Below are 21701 nucleotides of genomic sequence, written 5' to 3'. Positions count from 1 at the left end.
CAGTCTGCATACAGTCTACATACAGTCTGCAGTGCAGTCTGCAGTGCAGTCTACATACAGTCTACATACAGTCTGCAGTGCAGTCTGCATACAGTCTACATACAGTCTGCATACAGTCTGCATACAGTCTACATACAGTCTGCATACAGTCTGCATACAGTCTACATACAGTCTGCATACAGCCCGAACATTACAGTCTACGTTTACAGTCTGCATACAGTCATACAGTCTGCATACAGTCTGCATACAGCCTGAATCATTCACATGCATACAGTCTGCATACAGCTGTAACAGCCTGAATCAGTCTACACAGTCTGCTACAGTCTGCATACAAGCCTGAATACAGTCTACACACGTCTGCTACAGTCTGCATACAGCCTGATACAGTCTGCATACAGTCTCTACATTACAGTTGCATACTTCTACGCTTCAGTCTGCGCATACAGTCTACATACATCTGCATCAGTCCTGATACAGTCTGCATACAGTCTGCATACAGTCTACATACAGTCTCATACAGTCTGCCATACAGTCTTTGCATCCAGTCTGATACAGTGCTGCATACAGTCTACATACAGTCTGCATACAGTCTACTACCAGTCTCATACAGTCTGCATTACAGTTCTTTCCATTACCGTCTGCATCCAGTCTGCCTACAGTCTGTCATCAGTCTACATACATCTACATACAGTCTGCATACAGTCTACATACAGTCTGGCATACAGTCTGCATACAGTCTAATACATTCTACATACAGTCTGCATACAGTCTGCATTACAGGTCTACATACAGTCTACATACAGTCTACATACAGTCTGCATACAGTTCTAACTACAGTCTGCATACAGTACGTACACGTCTGCATACAGCTCTATACAGTCTGCCTACAGTCTGCATACAGTCTACATACAGTCTGCGTACATCAGTTGACGTGCAGTCTGCATCAGTCTGCATACCGTCTACATTACAGTCTGCATATAGTCTACATACATTCTACATACAGTCTTGCCATACAGTCTTACATACAGTCTGCTACAGTCTACCTACAGTCTGCATACAGTTACATACATTCTACATTACAGTCTACATACGTCTACATACAGTTGCCTACAGTCTCATACAGTCTGCCATACAGTCTACATACAGTCTGCAGTGCAGTTCACTGTTTGATGAAGATTAAAAATGTGCTAAAGTTTTCATTTTATTTAACTTTACTGCCCAGAACACGTAAAAAACAACGAGTAATTCATTTCATTATTAGTTTGAATATATAAACTCAGTGATTGATTGGTTAATCATTTTATTTGGTGTTTACACTATTTTTTTGGGCCCCTGTCAGTCGTGGCCCTTGGGTTGTCCTAGCTTTTCCCCTGGCCTGAGAGCAGGCAGGTTCCTCTGCGTCAGTCGCCCGAGAGACAGGCTCTCAGTTATTTTATAATTATATATTACTGTATCAGTGTATCATTTCATATTCATTATAAATATATATACTGTGATCGACGTCTATATCATATTACTTTTTATTTATAAATATATATTATGTATCAGACCCGTTATCTCTATCCATTTTTATATTTATAAATATATTTACTGTATCAGTCTGTTATTATTCCTTATATTTATAACTATATATACTGTATCAGACCGTTTATTATTTTATATTTATAAAATATATATTACGATCATTATATGTATCTTATATAGATCGACCGTTATATTCATATTATATTTATAAATATTATATTGTTCGAGCGTTATATTCAATTATATTTATAAATATATATTACTGTATCAGTCTGTTATGATCTCTCTCCTCCATGAGCGGCTCACTCAGCTGTCGCAGCCCCCGGAGCCGCCTCTCAGAGGGGGCGAGGGCTCAGCTGTTAGCGCTTATGAGGTTCACTTCTCCGGTCAGAGGACGCGGGACATGGCCGCTGCCTCGGAGCTCTAACGTCTGTCAAGTGAAACAGCTGAACACACACCACACACACACACACACACACACACACACACACACACACAGCGACAAGAAACCGGAACCGGAGAACCCGCACCCTTGCACGTGTCACCTGTCCACGCCGACATGTTCCCGGTTCTCGGCGGGAGGAGCGTGCAGCAGGCCCGGCTCCCTCGCGCCCAGGTGCCGTGCTCGTGGAGCTGTTCGCGGCAGAAAGTCCCGAACCGACCCGGTGGCCAAGTCCAAGGGCCGGATCAAAGTGCCGCCCCCGGTGGACCCGGCGGAGATGGTGGTCCTGAAGGGACCGGTACTCGGAGTACCAGCTGCTCACGAGGGCGCTCCGGTATGTTTAGTACAACGTGTTTATTCATCGTACATTATAAACGTTACATTTAAACGTTACATTCATTTAACGTTAATTAAATGACATTCATTTTAAACGTTACATTCTTTTAAACGTACATTACAACGTCATTTAAATCTAATGACACAGAAGTTTAATTGTCTTTGTGATCAGAGACACAGTAAGAACACAGAGCAGCATCATTATCAGGACATAAAAGTGGCCTCCTGATTGGTTCACAGCGGGTAACAGTCAGAGTAGAGACACGCCCCACCGCGACACACCTTGAAGGAAACACCTCCTCAGTATGAGTCTTATCTTGATTCTGTGTTCTGATTCGGCTCATGTGAAGCTCGGGTTCCAGACGTATGAGCGGCAGACACGTGGTGAGACACTGTCAATGTTTGGACCATGATTTCAAACATGAAGACGCCGTCACAGTGTGTCAGAATCCTGAGCCCAGGGACAAAGGGACAGACACTGTAAGATACAGACACTGTAAAGATACAGACACGACCTGTAAAATACAACACTGTAAGATACGAACGACACTTAAAGATACACAGACCACTGTAAAGATACAGACCCAGACACGTTAAGAACAGCACTGTAACCGATACAGCACAGACACTTGTAAGCTACAGACACGTAAAGATACAGACCACAGACACTGTAAAGATACAGACACTGTAAAGATACAGACACTGTAAAGATACACGACACCGACACTGTAAAGACATACAGCACTGAGGAACTGTTGTAACATATCAGACACCAGACACTGTAAAGTAACAGGACACTGTAAAGAGCACCAGACACTTGTAAAAGAAGATACAGACACCTGTACAAATACACAGATAGACACGTACAGATACAGACACAGACACCTGATAAAGATACAGACACTGTAAAGATACAGACACAGACATGTAAAGATACAGACACTGTAAAGACACAGACATGTAAGATACAGAACACTGTAAAGACAACACAGGACCACTAAAGATACGACACACCGTAGTAAAAGATACAGCAACAGGACACGTAAAGATACAGACACAGACACTGTAAAGTACACCACACTGTAAAGATACAGACACAGACAACACTGTAAGAGACACAGACACTGTAAAGATACAGACACTGTAAAGATACAGCTACAGACACAGTAAAGATACAGGACACAGCAAGAACACTGTAAAGATACACGACACTGTAAAGATACTGCTACAGACACAGTACAGATCAGACACTGTAAGAGCACAGACACTGAAAGATACAGGGACACTGGCTAAAGATTACACGACACAGTAAAAGATACAGACACAGACCATGTAAAGATACAGACACAGACACTGTAAATCCAGACTACAGACACAGTAAAAGATACAGATACACAGACACTGTTAAGATACAGACACAGACACTGCTAAATACAGGACACAAGTAACGAACCCACCACAGCCACAGAACCTGTAAAGATACAGACACAGACCACTGTACACGATCAGACACAGACACTGTAAAGATACAGACACTGTAAAGATACAGACAAGACACTGTAAAGCCGATACAGACACTGTAAAGATTACCAGGACACTGTAAAGATACAGACACTGTAAAGTATACAGACACAGACACTGTACACGTACAGACACTGTTAACAGATACAGACACTGTAAGATACAGACACACGACACTGTAAATATACAGACACTTTAAAATACAACACTTTAACACGGACCCTGTACGACACGACACTGTCAAAGACACAAGACACTGTAAAGAAGATACATACACAGACACTGTAAAGATACAGACACTGTAAAGTACCACAGACACGTAAAGATACAGACACTGTAAAAAACACAGGACACCGTAAAGATACAGACACAGGACACTGTAAAGAACCAGACCCTTACAGATACAGACACAGACACTGTAAAGATCCAGACACTGTAAAGGGACACAGCCACTGTAACGATTTTCCCGACACTGTAATAAAAAACACCCCCGTGACACTAAAGATACAGTACACAGTAAAGATACAGACACCGAACTGAAAGCTACAGTACACGTAAAGATACAGACCACTGTTACAAGCTACAGACACAGACACTGTAAGGACACCGACACTTGTAAAGGATACAGGACACTGTAAAGATACAGTTACCAGTACACAGACCGATACAGGCCCACAAGACACTGTAAAGTTTACAGACACTGTAACGATCAGATACCGGCACCGTAAAGATACAGACACTGTTAAAGACCCCGACCACTGTAAAGTCTTTACAGACACTGTAAACGATACAGACACAGTAAAGATACATGGACACCAGACACTGTAAAGATACAGACCCAGACACTGTAAAGATACAGACACAGTAGTCAGATACAGACCCACAGACATGTAAAGATACAGACACAGACACGTAAAGGATACAGACACAGTTAACGATACCGACACAGACAAACAGGGAACACAGTAAAGATACCGGCCACAGCACTGTAAAGATACAGACACAGCCACTGTAAAGATACATACACTGTAACAGCTACGGACACAGGGGACACTGTAAAAGTACAGGAACACTGTAACGATACAGACACTGTAAATGATTACAGACACTGTAAAGATACAGGACACAGACACTGTAAAGATACCAGACACTGTAACGATTTTACAGGACACTGTAAAAACCCAGACCACTGTAAGATACAGACACTGTAAAGAACAGAGACACGACACTGTAAAGCCACAGGACACGGTAAAGGACACAGGACACTGTAACGCACAGAAACTGTTAACGCTACAGAACACTGCTAAAGATACAGGACATCAGACACTGTAAAGATACAGACACAGACACTGTAAAGATACAGTGTAAAGATACAGACACTGTAAAGATACAGACAGTGTAAAGATACAGACACTGTAAATATACAGATACAGACACTGTAAAGATACAGACACTGTAAAGATACAGACACTGTAAAGATAAAGATAGACACTGTAAAGATAAAGATACAGACACTGTAAAGATACAGATACAGACACTGTAAAGATACAGACACTGTAAAGACACAGACACTGTAAAGATACAGACACTGTAAAGATACAGACACAGACACTGTAAAGATACAGACACAGACACTGTAAAGATACAAACACTGTAAAGATACAGACACAGACACTGTAAAGATACAGACACTGTAAAGATACAGACACAGACGCTGTAAAGATACAGACACTGTAAAGACACAGACACAGACACTGTAAAGACACAGACACTGTAAAGATACAGACACAGACGCTGTAAAGATACAGACACTGTAAAGACACAGACACAGACGCTGTAAAGACACAGACACTGTAAAGATACAGACACAGACACTGTAAAGATACAGACACAGACACTGAAAAGATACAGACACTGTAAAGATACAGACACAGACACTGAAAAGATACAAACACAGAGAAGTTATGGAGTCAGAGAAGTTATGAAGTCAGAGAAGTTATGAAGTCAGAAGTTATGAAGTCACAGAGAAGTTACTGACGTCTGCAGTGTGTCCTCTACAGAGGACGCCTGTCTAATGTAACTGACGTCTGCAGTGTGTCCTCTACAGAGGACGCCTGTCTAATGTGACTGACGTCTGCAGTGTGTCCTCTACAGAGGACGTTGTTCTGCTGGACGTAACGCTGTCCAACAGTCAGACTGTAACGTCTCCTTTCTCTCTCAAACCAAATGAAACTGACATCATGAAATCAAACATTGCTGCAGTGCTGATTGTAACCACCAGGTGTCACTGTTACAAGCAGAGAGACATGAAAGGATTCAAACAGGATGCTGTTGTTGACTGTGCATTAACCTGTTCCTGTCCTCTGGCCAGCCTGGAGTTCAAGGAGGAGGTGCTTCGAAAGAAGTACGAGGAGGAGACGGGCTCCCTGGCGGAGGAGAGGGCGAGGCAGGAGGCGGAGGAGCACCGAGCCCTCATGGCCTGGAACAACCAGGAGAACCTCCGCCTGCTGAAGCTCAGGTAAGAAGAAGAAGAGCTTCAGTTTGAAGGTGTGTGTTTGGAAAGTGCCAGCTGATCGTGTGTGTGTGTGTGTGTGTGTGTGTGTGTGTGTGTGTGTGTCCGTCAGGATTCAGAGGATCCGGGTGGAGGAGGAGGAAGCTGAGAGGAAGCAGCAGGAAGCTGCCGTGAAGCGAGAGCGAGAGCAGCAGGAGTTCATCCGAGAGAGAGAGCAGGAAATCCTGCAGCTGCAGGTACGAGCTGTCAGTCTGTCTGCAGATGTGCATGAGTACAAGAGACGGAGAAGATGACGTTCTTTGACCTTTGACTCTTACAGGAGGACGCAAAGAACTTCATCACCATGGAGAACTTGGACCAGCGGATAGAAGACGCTCTGGACAATCCAAAGAACTACAACTTTGCCATCGACAGAGAAGGACGCGTTGTTAAACAGACGACGCTGCAGTGAAACGCTGACGACAGAAGAAGAAGAAGATGATCTCTTCATCTCTTCAGTGTCACTGGAGGGTTAATGTGCCGTCATGTGATCAGAACCAGGCCGTGTTGGACACGTGTTGGACCAGCATGACTCAGCATGTTGTGATCGTTCCTGTCTCATGATAATCTGTGTAGAGTAAATTAAATGTTTGAGTTTCCACTAAATCAGTGAGTCTGTGAACATGAAGCTGTCTGTGTCCAGGCTGAGGTTATATAATATATAACTCTACTTGTCACATCACGGCCTTTGGTCCTGCATGTGAGGCTCCCTCCCTCCAGGAGGCGCTGCTCTGCAGCTCTGCATGTTTCACTGTGCTCCAGCTGTGCAGGCTGATGATGGAGGACGTGGACCTGCAGAGTGAGGCGACGCGTGAACCAAAACATCTGGAACACATTGAAATCTGTAAATGATGAGTCACGAGTCACAAACCTGCTTTGCATCAAATACTTCACATGCATCACACACCACGCCTCGGCACTAAATCCCTCACACACAGTATATCATGAACGTCTGAACATCTGCTCACAGGTTCACGTCCTCGCTGTGTCGCAGTTCAGCCTCATGTTGGAGGATGAACCTCCAATAACAAAATGATTTTAGACTTATCTTTGTTCACAGGAGGTGACACGGTTCACGTGATCACTGCAGAGGTTCATGGGATTGTCGACCTCCGGGATTATTAGCAGCACGACAGAGCAGATTGAGATGAAGCGTGGATTAGCAGCTCAGTCAGGTGTGGACAGTTCATGTAGACTCAGTATCTACTCTCAGTCAGCCTCAGACCTGTGTCCGCTCTGAGTCTGTGAAGCCAACGTGCTGCAATAATGAAGGTCCACTTTGAGCTGGTGACAAAGACAAGAAGTTCAATCTCAGGTGTGTCATTGTGGTCTTCCAGCATGGCGCTCTGTCGTCTTCAGCCTGCACACATCGGACTTCCAGAATAACTCAGAGAACTGGCTGTATCGAGGGCGGACCAGGACCAGGACCAACCATCTGCAGCTGAACAGAGAGCGAGGAGATGGTGGTTGGACTTCAGCAGGAACAAAGCACATCGCATGGAGGTCGACGACAGGTTGGACTGGACAGCAAACATGTAGAGAGAAGACTGAGGTCCTCCAACATCTGCTGCAGATGTTTGGCCAGTCTGTGGTGGGCAGGGTGATCTGTGACACCCAGAACCTTCTGCACATGTTCATCTCAGGACAGAAGTGAAGTCAAAGAAGCTCTCGGACACAGCTCATCGTTCCTCTCCTTTTATTGGTGCAGGGTGTGATTACATCAGCATACATACACGTCTACGTTCACGAGACAGCAGAGCTACACATGACAACAATGAGCAATAAATACATTCACAAGTATGATATCTGTGGAGACAGGTGGAACCTGAACAAACCGTCCATAATGCCCAGCGTGAAGTCAGACTTTCACAGAGCTGCCTCGGGTTTGACAAACAAACATAATGGTTATAAAAAAACATTCAACAGGAGAAGAGGCTGTACATCTGTCAGACACAGACTTTAGAAAAATATAGCATCAGCTCACATCAGACTGAGAAGAGAAACAAGCACTTGAATATTCAAGTATAAAAACTCAGACGTACGACACATCGCCCGGATTCTTCCGTCACTGCAGGAGTGTGTGTCGGTGTGTGTTGGTGTGTGTCGGTGTGTGTTTACTCGTTAAACCGACTTTACATTACGGCTGATTAAGAAACCTGGTTGTTGAGCTGCCCGGGATATTTCTCGAACCTCCGCTCCGCCTCCTCGCTGAACGCGTCACCTGTAAAAGGACAGAGAGCGTCAGAGGAGTCTGAGTTGGACGTTCACGTCTGCTGCTTCATTTGGTCACGGCTGCTTACCGATGTGACAGTTATGGAGCCAGATTCGATGTCCGTCATATTTGCAGTTGCATTTCATGGCGTTGTTGGTGAAGTCGCTCTCTGCAACCTCGTGGTTTGGATTGATCACAACCTGAAGAGGTGACATCATTAATACGACAGCATGGACGGTGAAGACACTGGCTGTCCTCCGGGTGTTTCCTGTCCTCTGTGTTCTGTGTCTGTCTGCGCTGACCGACCGACCGACCACCACTGATGCTCACCTGCTGATGCTCACCTGCTGATGCTCACCTGCTCTGCATCTCATCGAGCTCCTGCAGGTTTTCACTCCAGTTCACCCTCCCAGACTCAGTTCAGTGTTTCACAGTAACAGCTCATGTACCAGCTCTTTCAGACTTTAACTGAAGCTTCTTTGTCGTATATGTTTTGGATTTATGTTTAACACTGGTGACATAATCCAGATTAGGAATTATTCAAAATCACAAGAATTTCTTCCCAGCTCGTGGAGTTGGCTCCATCATAGCGACGTGTGATGTTCCGTTCATGGAAACAGTTCCTGAGTACTCCCTGCAGTCTTCTCTGTGGTGTTGTACATATCTACTTCATGTTCAGTAAAGTTCAATCTAATTATCTACAAAGTTGCTGTTGGACAGTTGCCCGTCTTCTTTAGACTTGTTGGAGCTGAGTGTTTCCTCTGTGAGTGAACACAGCGTCTCACCTGCATGATGTAGTTTCCAGGTTTGACGTCCGTGATGTCGATCCACTGGCAGTCGATGTCGTGGCGGTACAGATCCCAGCAGCCCACGGTGATGCCCTGATCGCCAAAGTTGGCGCACTCGTACCGTTTGGAAACGCCTGAAGAAACATGAATGTGCATCAGTCTAATGATGATCTCCAAACCGGCTCCTGGTTCTGGTTCTGAAGTACCACGCTCACCTTCCTGACAGTCCGTGTCCTCCAGACAGAAACTGGCTTTGTGTCCCTCCGCCACTTTGGTACCGTTAGCGTTGAGCAGGTCATAGTGGGTGAAAATGTTCATGCTGTGGTAGTGTCTGTGGAGGAGAACGTGCTGTTAATGAATCATTAATAACTGACGACACACAACAAGTTAGACTTCGTTTATCAGAGTCAAAGGTCTGGACGTGCAGTTTGATGGATTGACCATCAGCACGGAGGCGACCTCCAAGTCTGAGTTCATGGTTCTCCACCAGTGAACTGTTCCTCCGGCCTGGGAGCGAGCTGCTGCCCCACGTGAAGGAGTTCAAGTATCTCTGGGTCTTATTCAGGAGTGACGGGTTAGAGCTCTTGATCTTCCAGTCCAATCTAATCAGAGCTGCATATTAATGAAGACATCATTACCCATGACAGGCGTGCCAGACCCACGAGTGCCGCCCGGCCTTTGGCTTGAAGTCGGCCCGGCCGATGTTGTGGATCTGGGAGGAGAAGCGGAGCAGGCGTCGGTGTCCGTAGGGCCAGTTGGCCTGGGCTGCAGATTTGGACAGGCAGTCCTCCTCTGCAGCACAGTAGAGCATGTGCAGAGGCCGATCCTCGATGTAGACCGTCTGCTGGACCAGAGGCGCGTTCAGGACGAGGTCAGAGGCGGCTGGGGGCGGACAGCAGGATCAGACTGGAGTTCCAGTAATAATCTCATAAACATGTGGATGTCTCTGCGTGGACACTCACTGTCTGAGCAGATGACTCCTGCTGCAAACTTTGCTGCAGACTTCTGGCAGCTGACGGTTTTGTGATGCTGGCAGTGACCCAGAGAAATCTCGCTCCCCGTGCACTTCACGCCGCTCATTATCATCTCCGTCACGTTGCTGCTGTCCCAGTACCAGGTTTCCTTAAATTCAAGGTTCAGACGAGAACAAACAGACAAACAGAAACAAATACGCAGCATCGATCAGGAAATAATCTGCAGACAGAAACAGATGTGCATGACTCATTTCTGGCTGCTCGCTGAGGACACGCTGTGATCCTGAGTTTATGATCGCTGCAGGACAAAGACTCACTGAGAGTTTCTCAGTGCCTCAGCACAAGTAGACCAGTTATCAGTGTTCCAGGTAACTATATTTAAAATGTACAATCACTTCTAAAGATATCAACTTTATTTTTTTCATCAGTCCTCTCTCATGTCATCGTGTTGTGGTGCGTTCAGGTGTTGCCATGGTGACCTCAGTCTCGGTCTCTGTGCATTTTGTTCTGCGGCTGGAGAAAACGGGTTTCTCTTTGATTCGGGGAAATGACACTAAAACCTGACGTTTATCGCTCGTGTTTAGAGACGCACTCCGTGATTTAGTTTAAGTGCATGTCAGTGTAACGAGCTCCCAGTTTACAGCCGAGCTTCAAGGCTGCAGCAGAGAGCCGCGGTCACATAAAACCAGTCTTTAAGTCTTTAAGAGTCTTTAAGAGTCTTTAAGATCGCTGAAACATTTTATTCTGTTCTGCAGGGAAAAAACTTTATACTGATCCAATGAAACAAGCAAATCATTTAAAAGAATCTCTCTGAATTATTTGTTTGGACAGCTGGATGTAAATGACCCCCTCTGTCCGAGCATGAATAAGTGTTTAGTTTGTCCTTTCTGGGCTGCCGTAGAAACACAACAACTCTGTGAGAATAAAAGTCAGAGTTATGCATTAATCTGACACGTCTTTGATAAGTTTGTAATTATTCATGTTGTTGTTGTTTTGCTCGTTATGACACGATAAATGATTTGACTCTTTGCTCAGACTTACGTTGATGGCATGCATGGAGTAGCCGAGCCCTAGCTGCCTGCAAACCACCATGGCCTCCCTTGTGGTCCAGCCTGAGCTGCACACTGTGCCCCACTTGGAGCCGACCTGAACCTCCACCCGGCCCTCATAAGTGCTCCGACCGCCCACTATCCGGATCTGCAGAAATGACCTGCTGGGAGTCAGTGAGGGGACACACTTCCTGTCCTGTCCCTGAGCTGTCTGGCTGAGACTCGCGTCGTGTTGCTGTTGTTGAAGCAGTTTGGTCAGACTGTTTCTAGGCGAGGAGAACGTCAGCGTGCTTTCCACATGAGCTCACTGCTTTGATTAGAAACTTCATGTGAGTCTGTTTCTGCTGCTGCTGCCCACAGACAGCAGAACAGAGTGTACTGTCAGACATTAACACATGCACGCATGTTCAAGTATATGACTGAGTGTTAAAGCATGAGCATGCTCCACATATTTGAACATGCATGTGTTGGTGACAGTATGTTATATTTGCATATGTCAAATATACTCAAAGGAAGCGGGTGGAGGCAGCTCCGCTCTGCTCGGGTGGTGTTAATAACCTACTTGCATGCCCTGGTTAGCGTAGCCCAAGCCCAGCTGCCTGCAGGCCACCATGGCCTCCTTGGTGGTCCAGGTCTCTCCACAGATCAGGCCCCAGCTCTGGGTCCCGTTAGAGTCGGTGCTCAGCACCTCCACGCGGCCCTCGTAACGGGTCCGTCCTCCCGTGATCCGGATCTGTGCGGGGCCGAGCGGGTTAGAGACGACAGAGCAGAGGCAGAAACACACGCAGCAGCCGGGCTGGATAAAAACTGAAACATCATGTATTCAAGTTTTATCCAACTGGACCGACTGAGAGGAGATCACTGCTGTCACAGAACACTGACTATCTTTGACATTTGTCCTTCAGAGGGACGAGGACTGGAGAGGACAGATGTGTCATGTCCAGCTGTAGAGGGACAGATGTGTCATGTCCATTTGTAGAGGGACAGATGTGTCATGTCCAGCTGTGGAGGGACAGATGTGTCATGTCCAGCTGTAGAGGATAGATGTGTCATGTCCAGCTGTAGAGGACAGATGTGTCATGTCCAGAGACTGCTTTGTAGTCAGAGTTAGAGATCTGAGTTTAACGTGGTGGACACGTAGACTGAGGAGCTCCGTGGCTGAAGAGCAGAGCTGCTTTCAAATGATTTAACCTCAAACTCCAGAAAAGACAAAATGTCAAATGATTTTCAGTGTTGTGGTGACAGCAGTGGATCACTGAGTGAGCGTGAAGGTTAGAAAGGTTCCTGTGTCTACATCAGTTCTGACTAGAACAACAGTTTGATTCATGTTCTTTAAGTTCAGCTCTGACCGAGTTCTCCAGGCCCATGTACGGCACGTTGCAGCGGACAGCGGCGTCCTCCATGTGCTGACAGTCCTCTGACGTGATGTTCTTAAAGGGACAGCTCCAGACGGACTTCTCCACACCCAGACACTTCACCTCGTTCATGTAGATCGGACCCATACCTGGACAGGCAGACAGACAGAGAGACAGACAGGCAGGCAGACAGACAGAGAGACAGACAGACAGGCAAAGAGAGAGAGAGACAGACAGACAGGCAGACAGGCAGACAGACAGGCAGACAGGCAGAGAGAGAGACAGGTAGACAGACAGACATGTTAAAAGTCTGAGTACAGTGAAGAGTTAAAGTCTTAATTGCTCGTTAAGCTGCTGAAACATTTTAATGAGGTCCGATTAGAAGAATCCAGGTCAGTTCATGTTTGTCTGAACTTTTGTTTGTGCAGCATTTTATATCAGAGACTGTGGATTCCACGTTAAGTTTCTGGAATATTTCAGAAGTTTCTGGAATATTTCAGAAGTTTCTGGAATATTTCAGAAGTTTCTGGAATATTTCAGAAGTTTCTGTCTGCCGTGTTGAACGTTCCCATCGGTCGCTCTCTGTTCCTTTAAACTCGGAGTCGGGCTCCATGAGCTGATCCTATCATGAGATTCCTGGTAAAGGAATGAGCCCGTTTCCGACTTTGACGTCTGGGAATGTTTCCAGCCGGTGGTCTGACATCGGCCTGAGCACAGAGCAGGTATGCTGCTGCTGACCGGCCCACTTCCTGCACAGCGCTCCTTCAAAAGACTTCTTTGTTTCTTCTTCTTTGGTGGAAATGTACACACACCTCCATGAAGATGAGCTGGTGCTTTTATTTTGACACTTTCATATATATTACTTTGACTTCCTGTGACCTTCCTGCTGCACGGCGAGGTGACGTCACTGATGATGCATGAAGCTTCTGTATGGGATGGATGGAGGAGACATGAATGATAAAAATCATCTGAGGTCTCCTTGAACCCCAAACTGCTCCTGAGGCTGAACCATCAGTGTGAAGCGCTTTGAGTGGTCAGAAGACTAGAAAGGAGACATGAGTCCATTCACCACCCACCTGATCCGATCAGTGTCCCAGAGGTTGAACTGTCGATGCTTTACTCTGATTAAACGTGTTTCTTTCTCTTCTTTGAGCAGGAAGCAGCTTCATTCTGTTTTTTTGGTTTCAGTGTTACCAGACGAGTCAAACTTCAGTGAAGCCTCATCAGACGAGCTGCAGACAGACTGATGGAGTCCAGTCTAGTCTGGACTCCTTCAGCTCTCCTGCTCCTCCCACCACGTAAGAAGGAGATCTGCCACAGCTCCTCATTCGTCTCCTCACCTTGTCCCATGCGTGCTCCCGTCAGAGCCTCCTTGGCGCTGCCGTAGCCGAGCTCCCTGCAGACGACGCTGGCCGACTGCAGGTTCCAGCGATCGTCGCACACCGTCCCCCACTCGTTATCTTTGAGCACCTCCACCCGACCCTCGCCCAGCCTGGAGCCTCCCTTCAGCCTCACGTTGTTCTGGTGACAAACAGACTCATAAATAACATTGGAACCTTCAGCACGTCTCTCTGAAGTTCAAGTCTACTGTACCGATATCTTAAGCTTCTTCTTGGAGCCGCTGCTCTGCATGAACATCGGCCCCGGCATGCAGCTGACCACGGCCGCCGTGCCGCCCGCACAGGTGGACGTGGCGTTGGGTTTGCTGAACTCGAGCGTGCAGGCTGCCAGGTGGACCTCGGTACCTGTGCACGCCACAGAGTGGAGGTGGTAGAAGTTCTTCTGACGCTCCAAATATAATCTGCAGAGACAGGCGAGGAATGTGTTTGCACACTGTCTGCTCTCAGTATGCAAATTAACTTTAAATATGCAAATAAACTTTAAATATGCGAATGAACCTTGAATATGCGAATTAGCCTTGAATATGCAAATTAACCTTGAATATGCAAATTAACTTTGAATATGCAAATAAACACTGATTAGTCGTAGATAGACAATCACTTAAATGAATAAACCAGTTGAATTCAGAGCAGATCATTCAAATAAATGAAGCTAATGACTTGAAATGATTCAAACATGAAATAAACAATAAAGCATTAATGATAATTAATATGTAGCTGGAGCCAGTAGCTGCTTAGCTTAGCTTAGCTTAGCTTAGCATAAAGACTGTAAACTGTTCTATCCGTCCTGTAGGGGGCGCTGAGGGAGAACAAACGTGTTGGACTTAACGAGGTCGCCCCTCGTCCACGATTCTGTTCATGATCTTCATGGACGGGGTCTCAAGGTGCAGCCGGCTGAGGAAGTGTCCGGTTTGGATCACTCTGCTGTTTGCAGACGATGTGGTTCTGTTGGTGTCATCGGGCCGCGACCTTCAGCACCTCCAAGTCCGAGTTCATAAACAGTGGATCGTTCCCTCCTTTAACACCTGGTGCCCCAAAAGAAGGAGTTCGGGAAAATGGACCGGTGTGGTTCAGAGAGCGCTCAAAGCTCTCGATGTTCCGGTCCGTCTACGTTCCAGCCCTCACTGTGGGTGGTGACTGAAAGAACGAGGTCGGGGATACAAACGATCCACACGGATCACTCTAAGGTTCAACAGTTAACGTCAAAGTAATCAGAGTATTTACTGAAGGTTAATTTATGCTAAGCTAAGCTAACTGGCTGCAGCTTCATGTTTCATACAGAAGTGACGTTTTATTATTTAATGCATGAATGAACAGAGTGTTTTAAAGAGGATCCATCAGGACTTTAATGATTCTAACTGCAGCTTTTTGTTCTGAGGCGCCAACACTCAGGATTCACACACGGACCCTCGACCTCACGTTACCTTTTAGCTGCGCTGCTCGGTTTAGACTTAGAGTTAGCTTTAGCTTTGGATGCCGGCCTGCAAGGTAAACACGGGTTAGAGAACACGAGGTGACATGATGCACAGTTAGAGAACACGAGGTGACACGATGCACAGTTAGAGAACACGAGGTGACACGATGCACAGTTAGAGAACACGAGGTGACACGATGCACAGTTAGAGAACACGAGGTGACACGATGCACAGTTAGAGAACACGAGGTGACACGATGCACAGTTAGAGAACACGAGGTGACACGATGCACAGTTAGAGAACACGAGGTGACACGATGCACAGTTAGAGAACACGAGGTGACACGATGCACAGTTAGAGAACACGAGGTGACACGATGCACAGTTAGAGAACACGAGGTGACACGATGCACAGTTAGAGAACACGAGGTGACACGATGCACAGTTAGAGAACACGAGGTGACACGATGCACAGTTAGAGAACACGAGGTGACACGATGCACAGTTAGAGAACACGAGGTGACACGATGCACAGTTAGAGAACACGAGGTGACACGATGCACAGTTAGAGAACACGAGGTGACATGATGCACAGTTAGAGAACACGAGGTGACATGAAGCACAGTTAGAGAACACGAGGTGACATGATGCACAGTTAGAGAACACGAGGTGACACGATGCACAGTTAGAGAACACGAGGTGACACGATGCACAGTTAGAGAACACGAGGTGACATGAAGCACAGTTAGAGAACACGAGGTGACATGAAGCACAGTTACTTTAGTTCCACTGTTCAGAGGACGTGTCACCTTCAACACGCTTGTCCACACGTGACGCTGTGATTTCTGCTTGTATCACATTACATTCATAATTTGCAGAGATGAGCTGAAAGTGACACGTCCTTTCTGAATGCATGTAAATAAACACAAATCAAATCGATTAAATGTGACATTAATCAGTTATTCTGACAAAAGTATGTGGACACACATCTGGGGATGAAAGAAATATGACTGAGTTTGTGCGTCCACATACTTTTGACAACAGTGCATGACATGTAAAGCTTGACCGCTGACATGTCTGTTAGTACAAACTACTGACTGCACAATGTGAACCTGCAGTTAGCACATTGGTTGGTTTTATGTATGACTACTATGATTACTTTGAAATGATGCAGGCAGGCGGGCGGGTTCTTTAACTTCTGTCAGGAAGTCGAGTCCGTTAGAATCTGCAGAACTAAGTCCTCCAAACTCAGTCACGAGAGTTTAGGCATTAAACCGGTGAATACAGCAGAGATCAACTTAACACCAGAGGCTGCAGTGAAGATACTGAGTGGAGCTGCATCAGGTGATCAGCACACCTGCATCCAGTTATCTAATCAGTCTGCTCTGGACCTGAGGGAGGCTGGAGAGGACACGACATCGAGACAGACGAGCGAGCGTCTCTCAAACACCGTCTTCCTCTGGAGGTGTCCCACTTCCTGTCCACTGTCTGACTTTAAGCAGACTTCATGTGTAACACTTTGTTTCTCTCTCTTACGACGCCTCCTTCATTAGGGTTGCAAAGGGGCAGAATGTTTCCACTGAATTTCCAGAAAGTTTCCATGGGAAGTTAAGCTGGTGAATTTTTGGGAAAGATTCCAAATCAGAAACTCCACGGGAATTCTGGGAATTAATTTTAAATAGAAAGTCTGTCCTATCCAAACATAAATGTAAACAGACAGTCAGCTTCGTCCTTTAACGTCTTCGTCGTCCTCTGCTTCATCGTGTGTGTGAATTAATTGTTTTTGGATGGACTGACTTCCTCTCTCCTCGTTCAACGTGGCAAACTCCAACCGCCCCTCCACCCCTCCGCCCCCTCGACTAAAACAAACGCTGTCGATTGTTTGCAGATTCTACCGGACTCGGATCGTTTCTTGTAAGTTTGAACTCTTGACGTTTTGAGTTTTTTGGTTGAAGAACCTGAGATCAGAAGTTAGTGAAGCCCACCCCGTCACGGACACGGCACAGATTGAAAACATCTGTCCATCATCAAGAGGCTCAAAAAGTCCAAATGAACTGTACATGTTTGTATTGTTTGAAATCATTTGTGCCTTTGATCAGTTTATCAATCTGTGCCATGTGAGTGGACACACAGACCATGAGATCGAATCAGAGTCTACACATGCTGCACGCCGTCAGTCTGAGACATCAGAGGTCGACTACGGGAGCTGAATGGTTAAAGTCTACTCCAACAGGAAACCCACGTCAGAGCTACGTTAATGTGCTGCAGGCGGAGCAGGACGGTGGGTTTCCCAGGACTGTGTACCTTCCACCGGCTGAAACATTAACCTTTGGCCTGGAGACCTTCACGGCCGCTCGCTTTCTCAGACGTCTGCAACAGTGAGACAGCCAGATCACATCACACACAGGAGAGAGACGGCATGCAAACACACACACACACACACACACACACACACACACACTCTCACACATACACACACACACACACACAGACACACACACACACACGCACGCACGCACACACTCTCACACACACACATACACACACACACACACACACTCACACACACACACACACACACACACACACACGTGTTTAAGGTAACATGCAGCGGGTGAAGAACATTTCTGACATTCCTCAGGTCTCCGGTGTGTGGCGGTTCAGACTTCAGGTCACCGTCGGGCCTTCACAATTAAACAACTATTCCAACTATCCACAACCAGCAGCACCGAGGTTCTTCAACACCTCAGCACCAGGTGCAGCCACTGCCTCCTGTCTCGCCTCTAACAGGGTGGAGAGAAACTTGGAAGTCCTGATCGATGACCAGTTCAGCTTCTCTGATCACGTCAGGCCTCGCCTGACTCGACATGCTGTCCAGCTCCTGATCCAGTCTGTGTCCGTCCTCCTGACGGACCTCCCGGCCTGCACACTGAAACTCTGCAGATGATCCAGAAGATCTCACTTGAGTTAAGAGCTGGTAACAGTTCAGTGGGTTCATGTTGTGTTCAGGTTGGTTCACTCCCGTCATTGTTGTCTGTGCATTATGTGCCCAACAAACCTCCGGACGCTTTCAGCCTTCACACACGCCTGAGAGAAAACACACGTTTCCCCTCGTACTCCTGTGAACCTGCAGAGTCCAACGCTGCAGCTGGAGGCCAGCCAGGAATGTGTGCAGTCATACTGGAGGACAAACAGACGCCAGCGTCCTCAGACCACAGCACGGCCTGACGTGCAGTCCATCCAGTGTTCATTAGTGAAGAACACTGAGCATTAATCTCTAATGAAGCAGCTGAATTTATATTATTCTTATTATGCAGGCGAGCCGCCACGTCCTGGATCATCTGAAGAGTTTCAGTGTGCAGCCTGGATCAGGAGCTGGACAGCATGTTGACGTGAGGCCTGACCAGGCAACGAGGCAGCGTGATCGGAGGATAACTGAGAAACTAAAGAATTTATCATCACCGGTCCACTGACAGACGGTTTACACAAACTGATACAACACAGGCTCAAAGCTGTGTGGCTGTGAATGAAGCCGGAACAGGTCCACGGTGATCCACGTCTGTGCTGACTGAGAGATTAGACAGGCGGAGGAAGAAGCAGGTCAGCCAGCACGGCAGCTTCACACGGTGTCTGGTCACCCGTTCTTTATTCTGAGAGTGTTTCATATCAAACTGAAACCGATCCTGTTCACGACCCAGCTGTTCGTCTACGTGACAGTGTGGTTATACAAATATATATATAAATATAAAACAGAAGAAAGCAGCTAATCCTGCAACAAATCAAACATGTTCTGACTCATCAGCTGGTTTCCTGTTCCTCCTCCATCCCTGCGGGCAGATACAATGATCGCTCTGCAGCGAACAGAGCGAGGACATGAAACATGTGACCTGCTCACACATTCACAGAGACATCCTCAGAGAGGAGAAACCAGAGCCAGAGAACAATCGGAGGTTTCACTGATGGAAGAGAAAGTTTCCAGTAAACAGAGCAGCTCCGTTCACTCTGCTTCAGGCTGAAACCACGGGAATGTCAAACAGGCCGCAGCAAACATCGCTCATGTGTCGATGAGGAAGTTATTCCAGTTCCCACCGACGGACACAAACAGTCTGCACGGAGATCAGTCTAAAGACTTCTGAAGAAAAGATGATCTGATCCTGAGCTCAACTTTAGAAGAAACATGTTCAGGTTAGACCTTTGTGAAGGTTCAATCTGAGGACGTGTTTGTAGATCCGTGAAGATGTTTCACCAGAGAGTCACCTGAGGTCCAGTGTGGACACCGGTCAACAACAACCAGCACTAACGGACCAGGTGAAGGTCGGCTCGCTCCACGATCCGGCCTGGAGAAACACTCTCAGTCAGAAATGAAGAAGCTTCTTGGACGAGCGGTGAAACGTCTTCACGGATCTCCAGATCGAACCTTCTCGACGTGTTATTGACTCAAACAAACATCCCTGAGACCGCAGAGGATCTGATGAAGATGCACGCACCATCCTCTGTCAGAACACGCCTGCTGCAGGAGTAACACTTCACTTACTTGTAGAAGTTCTTGTTGACTTTCTTCTCGTGGGGGAATCCCAGCATGCCGCAGACCACACGCGTGTTCTTGATCGTCCATCCCAGGTCGCAGATCTGCGCCCAGCCGTCTTTGTACTTCACCTCCACCACGCCCTCCGTGACGGGCATCTTCTTTCTGGCCATGGCCACCACGGGCCGGAGTCGCACCACCTCGATCCTGTTCTCATCCACCTGAGCCTGTTCCAATAATCCAGATTGAAATGAATAGAAATGTTCACGTGCACGATGAGGAGCAGACTCAGGTCTCACTAACAATCTCTCTGATTAGCAGCAGAGTGAGTCACTTCCACTGTGGTTAGTGTGGAAAACACAGCCTGTGGTCCAGACTGAACTGGACTCATCTGAACCGCCCTCATCCAGTCGGTCTGTCTCCAGCCCCGGTCTAACCTCGTTCACCTGGGACGGCTTCAAAGACCAAAGGACGAGCAGCTGGAAACAGCTTCCATCTTTATTTATCCAGAGAAGGTTAGTGAGCACACACACACACACACACACACACACACACACACACACACACACACACACACACACTCTGTCAATGATTCCACTGGAGCAGGACGGAGGGAAGAGCTCCGTTTACTGTCTTTATAAATATTTAATATATATAAAATAGGTTTTGATTTATTTCAGCGTCAGTCAGAGACTACGTCCAGGTTTTAGACAGTCTGCAGGGACGTCACGGAGACTACGTCCAGGTTTTAGACAGTCTGCAGGGACGTCACGGAGACTACGTCCAGGTTGTTAGACATCTGCGGGGGACGTCACGGAGACTACGTCCAGGTTTTAGACAGTCTGCGGGGACGTCACAGAGACTACGTCCAGGTTTTAGACAGTCTGCGGGACGTCACGGAGACTACGTCCAGGTTTTAGACAGTCGGCGGGGACGTCACGGAGACTACGTCCAGGTTTTAGACAGTCTGCGGGGACGTCACAGAACTATACGTCCAGGTTTTTAGACAGTCTGCGTGGACGTCACGGAGACTACGCCCAGGTTTCAGACAGTCTGTGAGGACGTCACAGAGACTGAATACGTCCCAGGTTTTAGACAGTCTGCGGGGACGTCACAGAGACTACGTCCAGGTTTTAGACAGTCTGCGGGGACGTCACGGAGACTACGTCCAGGTTTTAGACAGTCTGCGGGGACGTCACGGAGACTACGTCCAGGTTTTAGACAGTGGAGGACAGTTTCTGGACGCTGCCATGTTGGCAGTCCTGCTAATCTAAAAATCGGTAAAGACGTCGATCATCAGTGGACCTGACATGGGGACTTATGGAGACTGACTCACTTCTGCAGCCAGCTTCAAGTGGACGTTAGAGGAACTGCAGGTTGTGTCTCTTTGGGTTCTCTGGTCAGTCGTGGATTTTGTCCGTTTCAGACACGTCTCGGCTACACGTGAATTACACGTCTGTTGTAATTTTGTCACTTGACCTGAGGAGCAGCTCGAGCTGACAGGAAGCCACACACACAAACAGCACAGAGAATCCTGTGGATTTTCAAAATAAAACTCCCTGTGCCGGTGGTAAAAACAGACAAAAGAGAAACTAATGAACTACGTAACA

At 47.0% G+C, this 21701-nt stretch overlaps 2 protein-coding genes across 8 annotated transcripts in view; one reads left to right on the top strand and one right to left on the bottom strand.

The window, feature by feature from the left end:
* mrps26 (mitochondrial ribosomal protein S26) overlaps positions 1–6980 on the top strand; it is a 7775-nt gene extending 795 nt beyond the window's left edge. The window contains 5 exon segments of the mRNA XM_027274963.1: positions 2171–2258; positions 2260–2300; positions 6195–6341; positions 6448–6571; positions 6655–6980. Coding sequence (XP_027130764.1) covers positions 2171–2258; positions 2260–2300; positions 6195–6341; positions 6448–6571; positions 6655–6786 — 532 coding nt within the window. The 3' untranslated portion in view covers positions 6787–6980.
* Positions 6981–8053: 1073 nt separating this feature from the next.
* Positions 8054–21701, bottom strand: part of loxl3b (lysyl oxidase-like 3b) — an 18295-nt gene continuing 4647 nt past the window's right edge. Inside the window, exons 4-16 of one of the 7 annotated variants that reach the window (XM_027274862.1) lie at positions 20101–20318; positions 17871–17936; positions 15577–15633; positions 14346–14553; positions 14093–14273; positions 12747–12901; positions 11960–12130; positions 10337–10496; positions 10013–10256; positions 9590–9705; positions 9372–9508; positions 8675–8786; positions 8054–8595 (exon numbers count right to left, since the gene is read on the bottom strand). In XM_027274862.1, coding sequence (XP_027130663.1) covers positions 8522–8595; positions 8675–8786; positions 9372–9508; positions 9590–9705; positions 10013–10256; positions 10337–10496; positions 11960–12130; positions 12747–12901; positions 14093–14273; positions 14346–14553; positions 15577–15633; positions 17871–17936; positions 20101–20318 — 1899 coding nt within the window. In that variant the 3' untranslated portion in view covers positions 8054–8521. Of the gene's footprint in view, positions 8596–8674; positions 8787–9371; positions 9509–9589; positions 9706–10012; positions 10257–10336; positions 10497–11389; positions 11546–11959; positions 12131–12746; positions 12902–14092; positions 14274–14345; positions 14554–15576; positions 15634–16725; positions 17076–17870; positions 17937–20100; positions 20319–21701 lie in introns of those variants that run through there. The other 6 variants (XM_027274863.1, XM_027274864.1, XM_019260644.2 and 3 more) reach the window with 6 other exon arrangements.

The sequence above is a fragment of the Larimichthys crocea genome, chromosome XXIV (genome assembly GCF_000972845.2).
Source record: "Larimichthys crocea isolate SSNF chromosome XXIV, L_crocea_2.0, whole genome shotgun sequence".
Taxonomy (NCBI): domain Eukaryota; kingdom Metazoa; phylum Chordata; class Actinopteri; family Sciaenidae; genus Larimichthys; species Larimichthys crocea.
The sequence above is the reverse complement of the archived record's forward strand: the minus strand, read 5'-3'. Positions and strand labels throughout refer to the sequence as shown.